The sequence below is a fragment of the Phalangium opilio genome, unplaced genomic scaffold, assembly GCF_054372755.1.
Source record: "Phalangium opilio isolate 3A_F unplaced genomic scaffold, DU_Popi_V2 ptg000209l_1, whole genome shotgun sequence".
Taxonomy (NCBI): Eukaryota; Metazoa; Arthropoda; class Arachnida; order Opiliones; family Phalangiidae; genus Phalangium; species Phalangium opilio.
Window position 1 is genome coordinate 4051387 of NW_028324217.1, and position 22134 is coordinate 4073520.

At 35.6% G+C, this 22134-nt stretch overlaps 4 protein-coding genes across 5 annotated transcripts; 2 read left to right on the forward strand and 2 right to left on the reverse strand.

Moving 5' to 3' along the window:
* The first annotated feature begins 728 nt into the window (after positions 1 to 728).
* On the forward strand, positions 729 to 18626 carry LOC149618485 (uncharacterized). Its single transcript, XM_089855444.1, has 9 exons — positions 729 to 3094; positions 3161 to 3410; positions 3507 to 3610; positions 4113 to 4173; positions 4242 to 4406; positions 16462 to 16588; positions 16649 to 16878; positions 16979 to 17211; positions 17974 to 18626. The coding sequence occupies exons 2-9, from the start codon at positions 3363 to 3365 to the stop codon at positions 18278 to 18280; spliced, it is 1275 nt and encodes a 424-aa protein (XP_089711570.1). The 5' UTR covers positions 729 to 3094; positions 3161 to 3362; the 3' UTR covers positions 18281 to 18626.
* On the reverse strand, positions 5068 to 7011 carry LOC149618486 (kelch repeat and BTB domain-containing protein 3-like). Of its 2 annotated transcripts, none has more exons than XM_089854054.1 (2): positions 5279 to 7011; positions 5068 to 5201 (listed from the first exon to the last, which is right to left on the reverse strand). In XM_089854054.1, the coding sequence occupies exons 1-2, from the start codon at positions 6824 to 6826 to the stop codon at positions 5196 to 5198; spliced, it is 1554 nt and encodes a 517-aa protein (XP_089710180.1). In that variant the 5' UTR covers positions 6827 to 7011; the 3' UTR covers positions 5068 to 5195. The 2 variants fall into 2 exon arrangements, with proteins under 2 accessions (XP_089710180.1, XP_089710181.1); XM_089854055.1 differs by lacking the exon at positions 5068 to 5201 and having other exon boundaries at positions 5305 to 5442; positions 5526 to 7011.
* LOC149618487 (uncharacterized) lies at positions 10976 to 16728 on the reverse strand. The gene is made up of 10 exons (XM_089855443.1): positions 16613 to 16728; positions 16386 to 16551; positions 15125 to 15559; positions 14962 to 15052; positions 14533 to 14621; positions 14386 to 14470; positions 14110 to 14271; positions 12969 to 13337; positions 12235 to 12515; positions 10976 to 11593 (listed from the first exon to the last, which is right to left on the reverse strand). The coding sequence occupies exons 4-10, from the start codon at positions 14989 to 14991 to the stop codon at positions 11290 to 11292; spliced, it is 1320 nt and encodes a 439-aa protein (XP_089711569.1). The 5' UTR covers positions 14992 to 15052; positions 15125 to 15559; positions 16386 to 16551; positions 16613 to 16728; the 3' UTR covers positions 10976 to 11289.
* Positions 18627 to 19209: 583 nt separating the features above from the next.
* LOC149618488 (uncharacterized) lies at positions 19210 to 22071 on the forward strand. The gene is made up of 6 exons (XM_089855070.1): positions 19210 to 19730; positions 19908 to 20027; positions 20144 to 20260; positions 20534 to 20751; positions 21318 to 21413; positions 21492 to 22071. The coding sequence occupies exons 1-6, from the start codon at positions 19596 to 19598 to the stop codon at positions 22003 to 22005; spliced, it is 1200 nt and encodes a 399-aa protein (XP_089711196.1). The 5' UTR covers positions 19210 to 19595; the 3' UTR covers positions 22006 to 22071.
* The last annotated feature ends 63 nt before the right edge of the window (positions 22072 to 22134 follow it).

Consider the following 22134-nt stretch of genomic DNA (forward strand, 5'->3'; position numbering starts at 1 on the left):
AGCTTATACGTGCGGTGCTTAACATCTAATCTTGCTTTTAACTTGATTCGGTTTCGTGTTAACTTTAAACCCGTAACCTACTTTCTAAATTGCTTCGCGTGTGGACCGATAACTTACTTTAAACTGTTTGTGTGTGACCCTTGACTTCTTGGTAATTTAGAAACAAAGGATTTTTACTTTAAAAAAAAACATTTTTTCATATCGACCTTAGAACGACCTTAGAACTTGGTTTTCTGAGTAATACCGTTTTCTTTAGCATTTTGAATGGAGTTGCTTTATCGGAGGTTTAATGAATGTTTTGCACTGTAGCGTATGATATCATTAAATACTACTCCAAGGGGACTGACAGACATCTAGCAGGCAAGTCTTGATCAGTACTAAATTTTGCCAAAACAATATCTTTTACACTTTTGTAAATCACGTGAACAAAATATTGAGTAGCATAAATTGCACCAAAACAGCGTAAGGGTAACTTTTGCTGCCGAGTATGTCACATCCTCCTTTCGTCTCCAGTCAAATTGGTTCCTCTAAGCTTATGGATCTGTGCTAGTTTTAAAGGAAAGCCCGGCTCCATGATCACCCCTAGCGTTCTGGCTAATCTTCTGGACACGAATTTTACCTTGCCAAAGGCAGGAACCAATCAGACCTAATGCACTAGTTCCCATTGGTTCCTACCTTTGGCCCACTGTGTAGCAGAAAAGCCATCTATAAGGGGCATCAACGGAGCTGCGCTTTCCTTTAAGTCAATATATTTTCCTGACGTTAACGGGTAATTATTTTACCTGTGGCACGCAAGCAAACTTTACAAACTTCGTTTATGAACCTTAATTTTACGCCTGGACTCTTTTTAGGGATTGTTTCAAAGCGTTGCCTTACTTCCACTCATTTTTAATGTAGAACGAGCTTTATAACAGTTAGAGAACAATTCTATGAATGTATTAACGAGAGCCCACATTATTATCGACTTTTTGACAGTGTTTAAACGCTAACAGAGTTAGAAATAGAACTTTCTGTAACGCTCGTATGATTCGTTATTTTAATTGTAACGTTGGTGCTTGCTTATCAAAAACGAGCAATAGCTGCATATTTTGGTAAATAAGTGCGTAGATAGTCTTTGTCTCTACTCGAAGAGGTTTATTTTGGTTTCCCAACTTGTTTTAATTTGTTATTGTACGTGGGCCATTATAAGCTAAGGGAAAATTGCCATAAATCTTAGGATACAAGTCACGCTTTCTTTCATGAATATTTCATCTGCTAGATTTCCCTTGTGATATATGCGAGTCAATCCTCAATGCGTGTTCGATATTCTCTTCTTTTGACACCATAGACCACGAAGTACAAAAGGTGTGTGTTATTTAGTTAGAAGTTTTTATCTGATCATAGGGGTGTAAATGAAACCATAAGTTGATAAGATATGTTCGTTCCATAAGCTTGTTACAAACTGGAGCTTGTCATGAAGAGAGTGAGGTAGGTCAGAGATTCGAGGTAAAGCGACGCCTGGTGAGGCGCTGTCTAAGGCTTAGTGCAGATTAAATAGGAGAAGATGGAAGTCCTGCAACATTAGGACTTCAATTCTCGCTCGAGCTGTAAGTCTCTACCATTACGAAGTATAACTAATGTCATACTTATGGAACATATCTTATAATCTTATGTTATCATGTATATGACTTGAAAACTTTCGTCTGTAAGTCCTGAATAATTGATGAAGCGCAAAACAACATTAATTTTCTTTTGTTTGACTTCCTATTTAAGTATATTTTTGTTACTTTTCCGATACTTTTTCCTTAAGTATTGTACAAAACGTTCATAGATAAAAACATAAAGTATAATTCGATTACAGTTCCCAGCCTTTGGCTGTAGACGCCGTGTAAAATGAGAAGCAAACGACCCTCCTCTCAACCGCTACACGAAGCAACCAATCAGAGAAGAACGTTTTTTGGGGGTCAAAGGTTTATAGAAAATAGTACTCTATGGTGGCGATCCAAACGTCGGTACTAGAGCTAGCATCTACTACTCACGTATGTTCCCCGTGCTACGGTAGTAAAGGTAATCATACACAGAGGGGTCGACACTATTCTGAGAGGTAAAAGGGGCGTTTCTCATATTACACGGCGCGAGGAAGCTTCAATGAAATACACTTTTCGGTTTTAACTATATGAACTTTTGCTTGTACGCATTCATTATCTATTTCGTCAGCAACCGTAAGAAATGTGTTATTTGCAACACATTTTCCAAGACCATTTTTGTTAGCGGTTCCTTCCTAGCTTAATGTCAGAGTTGCACGAAATTCAACCAAATAATGTGTATGAGCGTTGTCTACGCAATACGAGGCAATGGTATGAGCCCGTGATCTCTGGTAAACGTTCGTTGTCCTTCTTCATTAATGACTTTCACGCTTTGTCTTTCGCTTTAAATTAATGGCCCTAGGTCATTAAAGGAAATTGTTTCGCAAAAGAAATATAACTATTTTATTTAGTCGAGAAAAAGGTAGACTCTAAGCAACCTGAATTTAGTTCCACGTTAATGTAATAATGTAAGTGAAAAGTATTGTGTCTTCGATGTGTTCTTTTAAATTAAGTTGTGCTTAAAGTAAATTGTAGTGGAATTAAGGTTTGTTTGGCAGTGATTATAAATTGTAATTAGCTTAATCTTGAAATTAGTGAAAGTGTAACTAACTTTTTAAGCTGGAAAGTTCTGGTAAGTGATTGAAAAATTTTAATTTGTAGAACTTCAAAGTTTTATTTAGATATATCATAAGTTTATAAGTGATATGTTCCATAAGTTTAACACTACCTATACAAGTTCGTAATGTTAGAGACTTACAGCTCGAGATAACTAGTTCGAGAACGACGGAAGCGAGTCAATTGAAGTCCTACCCTCAGTGGTGGTTAATTTTGCAGAACTTCCATAGGTCCTATTTAGTCTTAACTAACTAAGCCTTTGCCAGCGGCTCACTAGGCGTCTCTTCACTTTACGAGAATTTATAACGTTTTACCTACGTCACATCTCTCAGTAAACAGTAACAAACTTATAAATATTGAATTTTACCTACAAGTGTGAAACACAAAAACGCTTTTACGATTATGCCCTGTGTGTATGTTTCTGATTTGTTTAGATATTGATTGAAAATTGTGAGTTTTAAATGTAATTCTTTGAGTAGGCCTAAGCGTGTACCCTAAGAACTTAGTGTACCCCAACCGTGGAACCATCTCGTACATTAACTCAGCTTGTTAGAGAGCATGGTATTGTTCTACGAAACTAACATGCCCTACCCAAACACACCTAGCTAATACGGAAAATCTTGAATTGCGTGAATTGTAAAACTGCAAGAATTGTGCATTATCCGCAATTGCCGACCCGTTATGTTCAACTGCAGCAACCAAGACCTCACCGTTTTAACCAGAGTTAAGGTATGACAATGAATGACATTTGCATATTTTCAAACCAGTTCGACACTAAGTATTCAAATGGTGATTAATCATTTGTATCTACGTGTTTTTTGACAGGGGACTCTACATACAATAGAAAAACATGAAAATGGATCCCATTTTGTTGAAGCTGGTGTCGAGTATCATATATTGAGGGAAATAGCTAATTGGCTAGGATTTAAGTAAGTCATGTTTCGTAATCAAGTACGCGAAATGTGCACGGTTTCTTCTTAAAGGCGTTGTACCTAGGAGGAGAGACTTGAAAGGGAGTAATAATGTGAATAGGCGGATTGGTTCGCTTCGTGGCTAAAACCCTCTCGTCTCTCTCCTGCGCTGGCTCAGTCACTCGCTGCGGTGTCCGCGCGCATGCGTCAAATTTAAAAACCGGTTTTGAACTGGAAGTGGGAGCTGGTGGAAGTTTAGTAACCGACGCCACAAGCGCGTGCGCGTTAGCTAGAAACGAGGGAGAGAGAGATAAAAATTCCTACTCTCCCTTTTGTCCCTTCCGTTTATGTTATTGCTTTTTTAACATTAGACTAACACTCCTTCTAAAGTCTGTCCTCCTTGATTGTACAATGCGTTATGTAACGGAGTGTCAAAAAGTGTATTTTGAAGTTGAAGTAGTAGCGAGACAATTTCTTTTAGTATTATTGACAAAAAACTACCACTTTAAACTATTTATAGATACACTATAAAAATAATGGATGTTGGGATCAATACCATGCTTGAAAGGCTAAGAAACAAAGTAACACTTAAAAGAATCCATTATCAGACCAATAAGAACTCGTGTATAACCAACCATCTTATTTTCAGGAAGGTGATATTGCACTTGGTTTTATCGCTTTGAAACATTCTCGACTGAAATTAGTGGATTTTTCAATGCCTCATACGATCAATACTGTGACCTTCGTTACCAGAGCGCCTACAGTTGATAAACAGAGGAACTTGGCTTTCTTTTATAAACCCTTTGACGATAAGGTAAGTTCAGTCAGTTATTATCAGTGAGAAAGTACTATTTTTTGAACAAGAGTAAAATCAAGGAAATGTAGAGATAATTATAGGCTTATAGGTTTATATTTGTGATGGCCACAAACCCATATGATATCGGTATCACTGACCGATATGGCACTTAAACCGATATATCGGTTCGAGGTTTATATACCCATTTATAGGTTAGAAATAGGTAAAAATCGGTTACTAATCGGTAAAAATCGGTTTATAATGGGTAAAACTCGGTTTATAGTGGGTAAAACTCGGTTTATAGTGGGTAAAAATCGGTTTAAACGAAAAGGGTTAGTCTGTGAAGAATTATGTTACATAACTAAAGAATATTAAGAGGATACCGAGTATCATATCCTTCTTCTATTATCTCCTTCTGATAATACGTAGTGCTTATCCATGTCGACATCGGTTAATTTACGATATTAGTTTAGATTAGATAAGAACCAGAACAACAACAACATGAATAGCAAGGCTTATTTTTATTAGATTATAAGTTTTATTAAACAAAGTGATTGTTACAAGTGTACTATCGTATCGGTAACTAAGCTAATAGTAGCATTTTTATCTCTGCATCTGCTGGATTGACAGTCGTGATCGTTATAAAGCTCACGTATGCTGCCCACATCTTCCATTAAGCCTTCTTTTAAATGTAAACAATAAACGTGCATATCGGTGATACATAGGCCTGTATAACACGAACTAAATGAGACATAAGAACATATCACATACAAACGACCGTCTGTTTTTGAATGAGACCCAAACACTCTAAAACTATTTGAAAATAATGTTAGTTCCTTCAAAGGATTAGCGTGTTTGTTACAAAACATATCGGTATTAACTACGGTTACTTTGTAAAGTCCGAAGATAATTAACTGGCCATTGTGTTTAAGAATGGTAAATTCGTCAAGTCGAGATTCGTAATTGGTACAGAGTTGTTCACTTTTTTCTAACTTCCCAATTCTGGGGTTGTATCGGTATATGTACGGTTTGCCTAAAAACTCATCCGGGCTACCTACAAAATAAAAGCAATCGTTGAAGTAAATCATGTTGGAAGAGACGAAACAACTGGCGTCATAACAGTTAATCGTTTCGTACTGCCATTTTCTCGTTTTTAAATCGAAAACCGAAAGAATTATCGGGACGTCGGATTCACGGCAAGAAAAACTACGGTATCCAATATTTGCTAAATATCCATCACCCATAATAGCCATCGGTCGATAATTGAGCTCTGAAATCGACGCGATAATATTTTGCAGTCCCGTTTGTAAGTTGACAGACGCAAATTGTTGCGATTCGCCAATATACACACTGATGACATCGTTCTTACTATCGACAAGTGCTATTTCACGATTATCCGTATCGAACCTGAGTGGTATTTCGATATTATCGAAAATGTACGATAATTTACCATCCTTCAGTATCGATCGACATCGTATTGCATACGTTTGATCTTCTTCATTAAAGTAATTGGTTTTGCACGAAAACGATATCATAAAAAGTTCCAATTCGATATTTTCTAAGCTGCGTTGAATCGCCGCCTTTTGGGTGTTTATAACATCTTCGATAATCGAAAATATAGCTGATGTTTGTTCAATGTCAATTTCGGAAGTTACCTTTTTACATACGTCTAACACTTGGTCGATATCGCAGCGTCGTAAATGTTTCAAATCGCATAATTCTAACAGAGAATCGATCTCTTTAACATTATCAACCGCAGCCGTGTCTTTATCCATTAAGTAGTTAACAATCCATCTACAAACCCAATCCAGAAGTACTTGTGATTCTTTAGTATTACGATAAGGTGACTCGAAGTATTCCTTCTTGCTTGAACCGAAACTTATTTCACCTGTCGTCTGCTTTTCGCTAAGGCATTCGTGTAAAAATTCGTAACTCACTTCATCGATGTAAATACGTTGTTGATCGTCTTCACCATCGTTAAACATTTCTGCAAAATCGTTGTCCAATCCGATATCCATGCAATTTGCTAATAGACGCAGCAAATGCAGCCGCAATTTACTCATTCCGTATTTTGTTGACAACGTAAACATTTCGGCTGCATTTCCAAATGATTCCCATTCGTCAATTAAAGGTATTTCACAAGTTTCGATGAATTTCGTTATTTGTAGCATTGAAGCGTTTTCCAGGATTCTTGTAATATTTTCGGAGTTTATTTCAGTCCAGTTTAAATTACCCGTGTTGATATAATCGAGGTATCGACTAAAATCGTTTTTATTGATGATATCGATCTCTATCGTTTGTAATCGATTCTCAAGAAATTTTCCGGAAAACATCGCCTTGAAATATTCGCTGAATTCACTCAAGATTGATTTTTCAGCTGTAAATATTTCACCTTCTATTTTAATTTGAACGTATTTATCTAACTCTTCTGCAGCCATTTTTAAAAGTTTATATTTTAATTTAACTCTTGACTAGAATTATTTGTTAATTAAGGAGACCCGAAGACGCGACTTGACTAGAGTACTATCCGACGGAATTTACTCCTTTACATCAAACTATAATTTCATCAGCTTTTGAAATATTACGTCATATCACTTGAGTCATTCATTTCTAGTTGTTGCGCAATACCTCACCTCCTAGCTCCTACAAGGTTACGTTTGAATTCGAAATAATATTTTACAAAATAGAAATAAAGATACGACAGCTGGCATTGAAAAGGAAATAAAAACGCCTACATTTTTAAATTGATAAACAATTATCCAACGTCATTATGCTAATAGTTTCGACGCTTTTCGCTACGTTAGTAAAACTTGAATTTTTTCGATTAATATACGTTTAAAATTAAATAACATATTAAGTCCCTTAATTAATTAAATAAATAAATAAATGTAATACGCCACGGTTGCTTTTATTGATTAGAAGATTATGAAGTAATCCTTTAATTGCTTCAATATCTACTTTAAACAAATATACATGTACATTTTTGATGGTGCGAACAGTCTTGTAGTTATTGCGCAATATATTGAAACCACGTGTCCAGCGGTTTGTTTACATCTAAGAGTTGTATTGGCGCTCTAAGCTAATTCCCCGTAGACTTTAAAAGACAGTCAAAGGTATGGCGCTGCCATTTTCTCGAGAATATCTCCGGCTATACAATCAAGGCCGGTTTAGGCGCGCTAGATTCCACGTAACTGTAAAGGTAAAATAAGCCGCATGTTTTAAATAATACAAATATTTAATATTGCTCAATTTAAATGCCTAGTTTTAGTTTTCGACTGGTCATTGTTAAATAGTGGAGAATAATGATTAATTTAAGTGAATAATAATTATTTTTAAAATAGGTGATAGCGGTGATAGGTCTTGAATTATCATAAGGTTTAAGTCTTATTTGAGTTTTTAATTTTTGCTGAATAATAGATTATGTTTATTAATAAATGCAGTAGTCTGTATTGGACACCACGGCCTTCTTGTATTCACTCCAATGTCTGTATTTCTGTTTGTATGCATATAAGATCCAGAACAACAACTAAAAACGCAAGAATTATTTTTATTAGTCCATTAATTTTATTTTAATAAACAAAGTGATTTTTACAAGTGTACTATCGTATTGGTAACTAAGCAAGTAGCATTTTTAACTCTGTATCTGCTAAGACTAGAATTCCATTCTTTTGTTTGACACACGTGGTCGTTATAAGCCTCACGTATGCTGCCCACATCTTCCATTAAGCCTTCTTTTAAATGTAAACAATAAACGTGCAGATCGGATATACATAGGCCTGTATAATTGGAACTAGATCCGACATAAGAACATATCACATACAAACGACCGTCTGTCTTTGAAAATGACCCTAACACTCTAAATCCATTCGAAAACAATTTTAGTTCCTTCAGACAATTAGCATTTTTGTTACAAAACATGTCGGTATTAACTACGGTTACTTTGTAAAGTCCGAAGATAATTAATTGACCATTGTGTTTAAGTATGGTAAATTCGTCAACTCGAGATTGGTAATTGGTACAGAGTTGTTCACTTTTTTCTAACTTCCCAATTCTGGGGTTGTATCGATATATGTACGGTTTGCCTAAATAATCGTCGGGGCTACCTACAAAATAAAATGAATCGTTGAAATAAATCATGTTGGAAGAGACGAAACAATGGGCTTCATAACAATTTATCGTTTCGTACTGCCATTTTCTCGTTTTTAAATCGAAAACCGAAAGAATTATCTGGGTGTCTGATTCGCTACAAGAAATACTGCGGTATCCAATAACTGCTAAATATCCATCACCCATTATAGCCGTTATTATTCGATATCTCATATCCGTAATCGACGCGATAACATTCTGCACTCCCGTTTGTAAGTTGACAGACGCAAATTTTCGCGATTCGCTAATGTACACGCTGATGATATCGTTCCTACTATCGACGAGTACTATATCACGATTATCAAACCTGAATGGTATATTGATATTATCAAAAGTGTACGATAATTTGCCATCCTTCAGTATCGATCGACATCGTGTCGTGAAAATTTCGTCTTCTTTATTAAAGTAATTGTTTTTGCACGAAAACGATATCATAAAAAGTTCCAATTCGATATTTTCTAAGCTACGTTGAATCGCCGCCTTTTGTGTGTTAATAACATTTTCGATAATCGAAAATATAGCTGATGTTTGTTCAATGTCAATTTCGGAAGTTACCTTTTTACATAAGTCTAACACTTGGTCGATATCGCAGCGTCGTAAATATTTCAAATCGCATAATTCTAACAGAGAATCGATCTTTTTAACATTATCAACAGCAGCCGCGACTTTATCGATTAAGTAGTTAACAGTCCATCTACAAACCCATTCCAGAAGTCCTTGTGATTCTTTAGTATTACGGTAAGGTGACTCGAAGTATTTCTTCTTGCTTGAACCGAAACTTATTTCACCGGTCGTCTGCTTTTCTCTAAGGCACTCGAGTAAAAATTCGTAACTCACTTCATCGATGTAAATACGTTGTTGATCGTCCAGTTCACTATCGTTAAACATTTCGGCAAAATCGTTATCCAGTCCGATATCCATGCAATTTGCTAGTAGACGCAGCAAATGCAGCCGCAATTTACTCATTCCGTATTTTGTTGACAACGTAAACATTTCGGCCGCATTTCCAAATGATTCCCATTCGTCAATTAAGGGTATTTCGATAGCTTCAATGAATTTCGTTATTTGTAACATTGTAGCGTTTTCCAGGATTCTAGTAATATTTTCGGAGTTTATTTCGGTCCAGTTTAAATTACCCGTGTTGATATAATCGAGGTATCGATTGAAATCGTTTTTATTGATGATATCGATCTCTATCGTCTGTAATCGATTCTCAAGGAACTTTCCGGAAAACATCGCCTTGAAATATTCGCTGAATTCACTCAATATTGATTTTTCAGCTGTAAATATTTCACCTTCTATTTTAATTTTAACGTATTTATCTAACTCATCTGAAGCCATTTTTAAAATTTTATATTTTAATTTAACTCTTGACTAGAATTAAAGCTAATTATTTGTTAATTAAGGAGACCCGTAAGACGCGACTTGACTAGAGTAGTATCCGAAGGAATTTGCTCGCCTATCACGAAGAATAATTTCATCAGCTTTTAAAATATTACGTCATATCTCTAGTCATTCATTGCTAGTTGTTGCGAAATACTTCACCTCCTAGATGGTTACGTTCGCATTCGAAATAATATTTGATAAAATAGATATAAAGATACGGCAGCTGGCCTTGAAAGGGAAATAAAAACGCTTACCTCTTCAAATTGATAAACCTTTTTCCAACGTCATTATGCCCCTGATTATGCTAATAGTTTCGACACTTCTGAATTTTGTGATTAAGCTACGTTTAAAATTATTTAACATATTAAGTTTAATTGAATAAATAAATAAATAAATAAATGTAATACGTCACGGTTGCCTTTATTGATTAGAAGTTAATGAAGTAATCCTTTAATTGCTTCAATATCTACTTTAAACAAATATACAAGTACATTTTTAATGGTGCGAACAGTCTTATATAGCGTGCCGGTTAGTTATTGCGCAATATTTTGAAATCCACGTGTCTCGGCTTTTGTATAAACACAAGTCTTATATTGGAATCGCATGTTAATCCCCTTAGACTTTAATACAGTCAAACGTGTGGCACTGCCATTTCTCGAGAATATCTCCGGCTAGACTCTGAAGGTTGCCATAGCAACCTATTTGTTGTCAGTTGTATAAAGGCCGGTTTGGGCGCGCTAGAATCTACGTCACTGTAAAGGTAATATAAGCCGCCTTTCTTAAATACATTTGTTTCAATTATTACATATAAATGTTATTGTTTTTTATGGTTGTATCTTTGACAATATAATATTGCTCAATTTAAATGCCTAGATTCAATTTTCAGCTGGTCATTGTTAAATAGTGGAGAATAATGATTAATTTAAGTGAATAATAATTATTTTGATTTAAATTTGGTGTTATTATTATTTATTTTGATTTAAATTTGGTGGTATTATTATTTATTTTGATTTAAATTTGGTGGTATTATTATTTATTTTATCGATTTTTAAAATAGGTGATAAGTGTTGAATTATTATATGGTTTAAGTCTTATTTGAGTTTTAAATTTTTGCTGAATAACAGATTACATTTATTAATAACTGCAGTAATCTGAATAGAGCTATGTCAGTTGAAGGGGGGAAACAGTGGGGCCTGATAATAAACGGAGCCGATTTTCACCCTCCCTCCGTGCGGGCCGCTGAAGAACTCTATGCTAAATTTCCCGCACAATATGGCTCCTAGGCGGGGACTGGCGAAACCACGCCTCAAAAGCTCTCCTTTCCCCCCGAATTGAAATAGCTCTATAGGACACTACGGTCTGCTTGTATTCACTCCAATGTCTCTATTTCTGTTTGTTCTTGATCATCTTCTATTATTTCAATTTGCTCTTGAACCTCTTCAGGTTGTATATCGACTTTGTTTCGCTTAGAATTCGTGTAGAGTTCCACACAGATAGCAATGACAGATAAACTGAACCAATTCAAGTAGAAAAATGCCGCAAAGTAGAAATTTTCCGGGGTCAAAGGTTCATCCTTTTCCTCTGGTGTTGCGGATGATAGACACAAGTGTCCCAAATCCCATGCAGTCTTCACGCGGGAATTAATAAGTTGATTTTCGTCAATTTGAGTTGCGCTGTTTGAAATATTATTATGTCTATATTAGTGAAAGAGTAAGTTTATGAGATATGTCCCATAAGTATGACCAGGGTGGAAAAATTAGGATTTTTATTAAAATGGTCATTTAGCCAGCGACCCCCCCTGGCTTGTAATAAATAAACTGGTCCATGACCATTGACCAGGGCACGTCGTCTGCTAAACTGAAGAAGTGGATAATTAAAATAGTTGAGTTAATGTCTGAACTCTGGTTACCCTTGAAATTTCTTAGTGGTCCCGTGGACCACTGATCCCCCTACGATTTAATTTTTAAACTGGTCCAGGCAATTCTTAAACTGATCATTTGTCCTGTGCCATCGCCTTATTTCCCACGCTGAGTATGACACTACCTACGCTTCGTAATGCTAGAGACCTACTGAGAGCTAGATCGAGATCGAGAACGACGCTAGAATTGACTACACCCGATTTGCAGTCCATCTTCCTATTTAGTCTGCGTTACTAAGCCCAAATTTGACATCGCCTCACCAGGCGTCTTCGCTTTACCCCGAATCTATGACCTACTTCAATCACTTCATTACAAGCTCCAGTTTGTAACCAGTGACAAACTTATGGAACGGAACATATCTTAGAAACTTATGTTAAAATGCATTCATATCTCACGCGAATGAGAGTAGTTTCTTTGTCGGCAAATCCATGTTTTTCTTCATTACCAAAGCGTAGTTCGCGGTCATGTAAGCCTCCTTTGGGTAGTAAAATTCTGCCACCGATCCGCACATTATTTGCGCTACAACCAGAATAGATGTCTTAACCGTTGTCACAATCAATCGACCACCGAGGAGATCAGCGAGATAAGCAACAATGTTTACATCTTGGAATGTTTTGATCGTCCCATCTTTGTACGCTCTTTTCCAAAGAGCATTTTTCTCAAAATCCAAAGAATACTGCGAATTTAAGAAGAATAATTTATTTCAGTAGAACCATAAGTTTATAAGTAATGTTCCATAAGTATGACACTTTGTATACAAGTTCGTAATGCTAGAGACCTACAGCTCGAGTTAGTTCGAGGGAGAACGACGGAAGCGAGAATTGAAGTCTCTCCTTTTTGGTCCTACTCTCGGTTGTTAATTTTGCAGGAATTCGATCTTCCTATTTTGTCTGTACTAAGCCTCTTTGACAGCGCCTCACCAGGTGTCGCTTTACCTCGACTCTATGATCTACTTCAATCACTTCGTGACAAGCTCCAGTTTGTAACCAGTGACAAACTTATGGAACATATCTATACCATCACATGTTCCGCCTTAACCCAAAATACCAAGCAAACGATACTGCGCCCCACCTTTTGAAAAGTGTCTATTATCTGGAGCCATCTTGGCGTTCAAATAAGTCTTACTTACCTTCATGTCATCATGAGGTGCGCTGTCCTCCAGTAAAAACAGCTTCATATTTTTATCCATGTAGATGTCGTGCACTGTGTCGTAACGCAATGGATCGTCTTTTTTGGCCAATTTAGCCAGCAATAGACCCGTGAAGGACAGTGACAACAACATTGCAGCTATTTTCCATGATATTCCGTAAATACGTCCGAAAAGCCGTTGACCATTGTGATCTTGGTGTTCGCTTAAAAGAGCCAAACTTGAGAAGTACATGGAGCTTGCAAATTCCTTTTGGAAGGACCACTTGTCTCGCTTTTTCTTCAACATGTGCGCGATAATTGCCCAGATAAAACAGTACATCACCAATACGACAAACAATACCATCCACACCTAGTGTATAAACAATTATATACATATTAGAACCCATTCCGTATAACTCACTCTAAATGGACAGTAAACAAGATGACCCCGGCCATATACCGTTTTGCTCGGCCTCTAGAATTAGTCACTATTAAATTTATTTTACCGGGTTCGATTCTAGGTCGGGGAGTAAAATAACTTGATTTTAAATAAATAACATGAACTGGAAAATAATTTTGAGTGGAAAATTCCCTGGAAACTTTATTTATCACCAAAATGCATTAGGCCACACTAAAAACTGGGGGAAGAAAGAGGGGGAAAAGGTGCCCAGCTGTAAGGGGACGGAACAATCGTTTTTCAGCTCTAGAGAGCGCAAAACGAAAAAGGCATCGGCTTGTGAGTAAAAATTATTGGAAATGCGTCACAGCCACCACGTGACACCAAGACAGAAAGATTCCACATGGAGTGGGACTGAACACCTAGTCCCAGTTTTTATCCATATTGCAGCGCCATTTCCCCAAATGTGTTACTAATCGAAATAAAACAAACTAAATTTCTTTGAGCCGTGTTTTTCCTCTGTCACATGACGTATTTCAAATAATTTTAACCCTTTCGCCCATGCCTTCCTTGCAGACCCTTGCTAAATTATTGATTTTTGGAGCTAGTATAATTTGCTACATTGTCTTTTAGTGTGTGCGTGTACGAGGGAATTTATAACCAGTGCTAGTTAGAGGAATGGTTAAATGGTACCCATACTAAAAAAGCCATTTCGTTTTTAAATTATTTATAAAAAATATCTCACAGGTTTTTCAAAAGATTCCAGAGTTGAGAAGTAATTTTTCGAACCAATCCTTGTCGGTCCAGAAACGAAGACCCAGTCTTCTCGAGTAATAGTCGGTGTGTAATCCAGATATTTCACCGTGTCCGCTGTTAGATAAATTGGGTTGATGGAAAAATCGGTTTCCTAGAATTTAGTAGAATTATTTCGACGCTTTTCGGTAAGAACTAGGTGCCTTGCAACACGTGAAACTTATTCATCAATTTATAGGCTTATGATATTAGTTTAGCAATTGCTTACGTTACGTAAAACTGTTCCAATGACTCCATTTCCGCTTCCGTTTGCAAATACATTTCCGAAATCAAGAGGATCGACTACTACCATACTACAAATTAAGTGAACGAAAAATTATTATTAAATGCATCTTTAAATATCACTTAGACCTACCTGACATTTAAACGAGCAGTTATATATGTCCATAAAACCGAAAACATTCCAATTATTTCATTATTTTCTGGTTCCATGAAATTTGGAATCTGCAATTTCATTCAGCTTAGAATAATTCAGGCCTAATTTAGGGGGATATTCTTAGGTAAATCAATTTTGAGTCGAAAATGTCACTTCTATCACCATTTTGACCTAAGAGACACGGTTTTCAAGTTAAGGTTGTCCAGAGTATTTTACGGAAGACCCCCTTATAGAAACACTTTATGGGTTTTGGGCATCGATTTGACACAATATTTAAAAATGGTGGCCCAAAAACTAATAAAAATGTGCTGACGGGCAATACCAGGTGCCTTTGCAACAAGTCTCAAACTCAAACTAAAAACCTACAGTGAAATATGTTCTCAATATCAATGAATGTAATCAACTAACCTCAGATACACCGACTTTGTAATGCGCCATCTCGCCCAACGATTTTAATGCAATGAATTGCTGTATCCGGATTAGAATAATTCAATAAACCCTGGAGAATATAAAGGGTTAAAATACCATGTGTATAAAAATAAAGATACGTCATATAACAGGGTTAACTTACTAGTATTGTTTTTTGTCATAATTGTGAACCTCCATGTTAGTTATCATATCATCAGATTATTCTATGTCTTATCGACACCGTTGCCCAAAACGCAACTGGGCGTTGTTTTTTTCGTTTCTGTACAATGCGTATGCAACGTCTTACTTTAGCTATAAGCTTTACATCGTTCAAAAACTGTGTAATGAGAGTTTGTTTGTCGATAAATGCAAAGCAAAACGCCTTTAATGGTAACTTAGCTCCAATTACGAACCAAGAGGCGGAACTAATAGCGGCTAGACTTAATGATATTGCTAAAATATTTAAGTTTAACGCGAAACGTTTCTAAAGTAAAGAGAATAAAACGGTATATTACTTTTAAGCTATGTTATGTAATGGAGCTATGCAAAGTTTCGTGAAGTTTAAAATAATTCCAACTTGGTCTTAAATTTTCCAACACTGAAATATTAAAGAAATAATTATAGACCGAAGTTCAACGAAATAGGTTTTAAGCAAACTGAAACATGCATGAAAGGCGTGCAAAGTCGCGCTAGACTTAATATTTGCTAAAATAATTAAAGTTTAATGGTGAAAGTTTGTTCAAGAAAGAAAAGTACTTCAGGGTTGAGTGGAAATTATATAATATCATAATACTTAAAACTTTTAAAAACTGAAGTGAAATGGCCTCAATTTCAGTTAAATTTACGTAAAGTGGATTCTAGGTGAACTGAAGTTCAAAACTTATATCATAAGTTTATAAGATATGTTCTGTAAGATTGACACTACCAGGGACAACAGAATGGAGAACGGTTAGTATTTAATACAGTCCTACTTATAGACCACCCAGTATAGAGCCCCTCCCTCCAACACGTAATGAAATGTTTAAATTATCTTATTGGTTGACTCACTTAAACTACGGTTTGAAGACGTTGCTGACGGGGACGGCCAAAAATACGTAATTCCTTTTTACCTCTGTCGTTATGACCCGCCTCTTCTTTCATACCCACCCCCCCCCCTGTTCCGGGAAGGGGGTCCGGGACTTTGACGCGCGCCCATATTACTCTGTTCTCCATTCCTACTTTCTACAATTAAATCTATCCCTGACTGTACTCATGTTTGCAGTCACTCTTCCTATTTAGTCTGTACTAAGCCTTTTGGGACACCCAGTATAAGGGACATAATTGTTTATCTTAATTTCGCCTAGAACATTCTGCTTAATTTCACGGTTTTCAGTTTGCCTAGAACCCCTTAATCGTTAACAGAACGTGAACTCCGACATTGGCACCTTCGTCCATCGTTAGCTCAATGATCCTTTTCATTGCACTTCAACTATTAACTTTTAGATAAATGTATATTTTCAGCTTTGGATTACAATATTCCTTGCTTTGTTCTTCTTGCTAATACTTGGAAAGATACTGCGATACTTTAAGTGTTTTGAAAAGAAACAATATCTAAACACGTGGAATTTAATAAAGTTAATGATTGCGGGTAAATTTGTTTAATTTAAGTTACAATTAAGGAATTTCAAATTTATTTATGTATTTGCAGAAGTTGACGTGAAGTCGTCGAACGATATTTTGCATGTCATTCTGTACTTGAGTGTTATAATCTCTCACAGTGTTTTAGCCAGTTTTTACGAAAGTATGCTGGCTTCTTCGACTGTGGAGTACCCTCGAGTCAAACCATTGGATTACTTGAAAGATCTTTTAGATGCTAAAAGAGGGCGTGGTTTTACAATGTCCAGTACTTACGGATCGGCTTACAATACTTACTTACAGGTGATGTATAAGTTTAAAGAAGAAAAAGCTTGACTGTTATACTTTCCCAGGTCTTATAAACTTTTGATACATCCATCCAAAAACCTATCCGTAATTATAGGAATCAAATTTGATATCGCAAGACGCTGGTATCACCACAACGGTCCTTGGTATTGACAAAGCTTGGAAGGGAAAATTCGCTTACGTTGGCAGTAAGATTGTGATGGAGGTTGCTATTGTTAAAAGTAAATACAAGAAAGAGGATTTTCATATCGCCAAAGAGGATTTATTTCTGGATTTGAATTCAATTGCTTATCAGAAGAATTTTTCCTGTAGAGATGGATTCGATATGGGGTAAGACATCCTAACACTGACGTGACTGGCAAACGAATCTTTGCCAAATTCCCATTTTTGCATGTAATCCAGCGAATTGGTAACACTCGGTGTTGCCCGTCAGCCCATAGGAACAATTTTATTAGTTTCCGGGCAGCCATTTTAAAAGATGGCGGCAAATTGCAACCCCAAAAGCCACAAAGCCCATCTGTAGGATGTGGGGAACCCGTATGCTAAATATTAGTGTAATCGGTTGAAACACGAAATCAACGTTATTTACATTTCTCGCCGCCATTTTGAAAGATGGCGGCAGATTGCAAAATTCTTTCTTAGTGCTTGCCTACTACTTAAGTGTAACGTACTGGCAAAATTTCAGCCTTCTAGGTTAAGCTAGACGTTGTTTTTTAGTTAGTCAGAACTTTGACTTATCTGTCAATAAGTACTGGTCTTCCTTGGGAACCTTGTCCATGCGAGACAGACACTACCTTGCCATGTTCGTTTAAATATTTCTTCTTCAAAAGAATGGTGACATGTCCTACTGTGATTTATCTTCCTTGGTCGAAATAGAATGGATGTCACAGTAGGTGATAGTTCCTGTTGTAGGTGACATCGACCCCTCTACAAGAAATACGCCTCTAAGGTTATCACCCTCGACCCTTTTAAATAGGTTGCAAATACGCTTTAGAAGACGAAAATTTAGTCAACTAACTGACCAAGCGTTACTAATAGATACACAGACATACACAAAGCCTGGTGTTACTTATTACAATTATTATCTTTCAGTATTCTTCGGATTCAATCCAGTGGAATTATGCTATGGATGAACTTGAATATATCCTACGCTTTAAGTTCTAAAACTTTGGAAAACCCGGAGAATTTTATCGAATTTATGGACATGAAAGTCGTTCTGGGAATGTATTGTTTCTTTAATTTTGTATCGTTTGTAATCTTTGCGTTTGAATACGTCCTTCATCGACGGAATAGTAAGACTAAAATTCGGCCCATGCTTCCTAGTACGGAAGACGATACAGAAGACAAGGAGATAGTTAACTCCAGTACAACAAGCATTGTTAAGATGCAAATTAAATAATGAAGTCGCGTCTTCATTTAACATATCTTTTAAACTTAGAGAACATACTTTATAAAATGATGGAACATACTTTATGTAATTATGGAACATACTTTATGTAATTATGGAACATACTTTATATAATTATGGAACATACTTTATATAATTATGGGACATACTTTATATAATTATGGGACATACTTTATATAGTTATGGAACATACTTTATATAATTATGGAACATACTTTATATAATTATGGAACATACTTTATATAATTATGGAACATACTTTATATAATTATGGAACATACTTTATATAATTATGGAAAATACTTTATATAATTATGGAAAATACTTTATATAATTATGGAAAATACTTTATATAATTATGGAACATACTTTATACAATTATGGAACATATTTTAAATAATTATGGAACGTACTTTATATAATTATGGAACGTACTTAATATAATTATGGAACGTACTTTATATAATTATGGAACATACTTTATATAATTTTGGAACATACTTTGTATAATTATGGAACATATTCATAAATCAATGGAACATATTTTAAATAATTATGGAACGTACTTTATATAATTATGGAACGTACTTTATATAATTATGGAACGTACTTTATATAATTATGGAACGTACTTTATATAATTTTGGAACATACTTTGTATAATTATGGAAAATATTCATAAATCAATGGAACATATTTTATAAAATAATTGAACACATTTTATAAAATAATGTAACACATTTTATAAAATAATGGAACACATTTTATAAAAAAATTATTGAACATATTTTATAAAAAAAATTATTGAACATATTTTATAAAAAAATTATTGAACATATTTTATAAAATTATGGAACATATTTTATAAAATAATGGCACATACTTTTTAACAAAATAATTTAACTTGCTTCGTCTTTCTTACATCAAGTGGATTGCTAAATTGTATGGGTAAAGAAGGGTACTTAATCTCTCCAATGCCAAGGGAATACCTCTATGTTGTGTTTTAACCTTCAATACAGAAAATTCACCGTCTTCTTATCAATATTTAAAAAAAATTGTGAACCAGTATTTAAAAAAAAAATTACACAAACACTAAAAAAATTCCAAACAAGTTCTTTAACGAAGATAAAACGAAATACCTCTCGAGTAACTTTAAATTTAAACATATAAAAAAATAATTGACCTTCAACCCTCTAGTACTAGTTTGCAAAAACTGAACTTATCGGAATTCGAATCATTGCGAATATTCAGTCGTCATTTCTGGAGAGACGAGTTTAGACGCTCGCTTAATTGCAAAGGCTTTAAAATGTCGGTTGTCTATTTCAACTGCGATCACACTAGCGAAGAAAATGATTATTTGCAAATGAAATTAACCGAAGTACCCAAATGTTTGGGTGTTAATGGAAAATGGAAGTACGAAAGAATTAGAGTTGTAGGACTGGTAAGTTTTATATTTAATAAAGAAACACCACTTAAATTTTATTTAATGCCGAGTATGAAGTACCAATTGTAAATAGGTTAATTTTAAACCCAAATTCAATTTTGTAAAATTATTATTGCATTTTACGCGTTGTTTATTTTTTTAAAAAAATTTTCGTTGACTTAATGTTTTTCAAAGGGGACACACTCTACTGTATACGAATACCGTGAAATGACCACCAATCAGACGGTAGCTGTTAAGGTCAAGAGAAAAACCCTCGAGCAAAGAGATATGGGTGATGTCGGTCAAGCTTTACAGGTTTGATAGCAATTTATCTCGTATGTGATTCGGTTAAGTAATGTATAATGATGTTGGGAAGAATCTGTTGTTATTTATCATTGCAATTGATAATGTTTAAAACATCTTTTTATCAGGCTGATTTGGAAATCTCAATCCACAAACATTTGAAACACAAAAACATTGTACAATATTTGGAGTCATCAGAAGGAAAATACTTAATCTATTTGTTCCTCGAGTTTTGTGAAATGGGGGTAATTAAATTTAATAGAACCTTTTATGCAGTTTAGTCTGCTTTGAGTTAGGCTTAAGATGGAACATTGATGTGACGGTATGTGAACAACAAAGACTGTAGACACGGCTTCAACGTTAACAGTACTGCACCAAATGTGGATGCTTGGTATCTTAATTAACGTCTTTGATGTAAACATACCACCGGATGTTGCGTCTTAAGCCAGCAATGTGGTCAAACACCGGACTCTATTTTGACCCAAGGTCCGTCAAATAATATCTTCTGGCTTCTCTAGACATTGGAAGACATGCTTAAAAATAGAGTTCGATTGACTCCAATTGAAGCGAGATATATTATACATCAACTGGCGACTGGGGTCAAATATCTACACGAAAATCGTGTTGCCCATCGTGACTTGAAACCACGCAATATTTTATTGAACGGAGAGATGACCGTTAAAATTGCTGACTTTGGATGGGTGACCATTTTTAAAGAAGAGAACGAATATAGCCAGTAAGTATTGGGAATTATATGGGACTGATATTATGAACAGCCTTTGCAAAAACGGGGTGGGGCGTAGTATCGTGTATTTGATGTAGGGTTATCACGGAACATGGTAAGTGGGTACAAAGACTTCAATTAGGACTTCAAAATTACCAGTCCTGCACCAAATTTGGTCCTCATGGCTTAAAGCATAAGTTTATAAGATATGTTCCATAAATATGACACTACCTATATTTCGTAATGCAGCAGACTTACAGCTCGAGCTAGTTCGAGGGAGAACGACGGAAGCGAGAATTAGTCCAACACTCCGGTGGTTAATTTTGCAGGACTACCATCTTCTTATTTAGTCTGTTCTTACGAAGCCTTTGACAGCGCCTCATCAGGCGTCGGTTTACCAGAATCAATGACCTACATCAATCACCTCAAGACAAGCTCCAGTTTGTAACCAGTGACAAACTTATGGAAGGAACATATCTTATGAACTTATGCCTAAAGCCATATCTTAATTTACGTCTTTCTTGTTCAAACACCATCCCGGATGTCCCTTCTTAAACTAACTCCTTTTTGAACTGCAGGACTGTATGTGGTACACCTCGCTTCGGCGCCCCAGAAATTCTGAATCGAACTGGACATGGATTTGAAGTTGATTCCTGGTCAATTGGCTGCATTCTGTAAGTTAATATTTATTTTAACCAAAGCCAAGGGATTAAGCTGCTAAACAACAGTGATCGAACATGGTCTTACAATAGATATAACATGCTAGTCGGTATGGAACCATTCATGGACGAAGATGGTGGCAACCGTTCAACACTCAGACGAATCAAGAGGGCGAAATACCAACCCATCCCAGAAGAACTGTGCCTTCCACAAAGCGCCAAAGACTTAATTAAAAATCTCTTGAGTCGCAACCCATCGAAACGTTTAACAATGCAAGGTATTCTAGAACATCCCTTCTTGAATGAAGGTGACCCTATCCCCAAATATCTTCCAAGTGGACTCTTCTACAAGTTACCAGCACCTTCCGTTCGACAAGTAACGGTTACTCCTGAAATATGCGAGCAAATTGTGATACATCACATTACCGAAGAAATGGAAAAACGTGTTAACAATGAAACAGGTGAAACCGATTGTTTAGTAGACAATGTTGAAACTGAGCCTGAATGTTCGGAAATTAACTTTTCGTCCGTTTTTGAACATCCGCGACGATCCAAAAATGGATTGCACGATGTTTTAAGCTTCTTGTGTCTTAAATGTTGTACTTAATTAAAAAGTATATTTCAAGTTTAAAAGGACGAAAAATAAATTTTTTATAAAATTTTAACAACTTGATTATAGTTCCGTTTTATTTTTAGTGGTTACCTCGTTAGTTACCTATTTTGTACAATTAGTTTT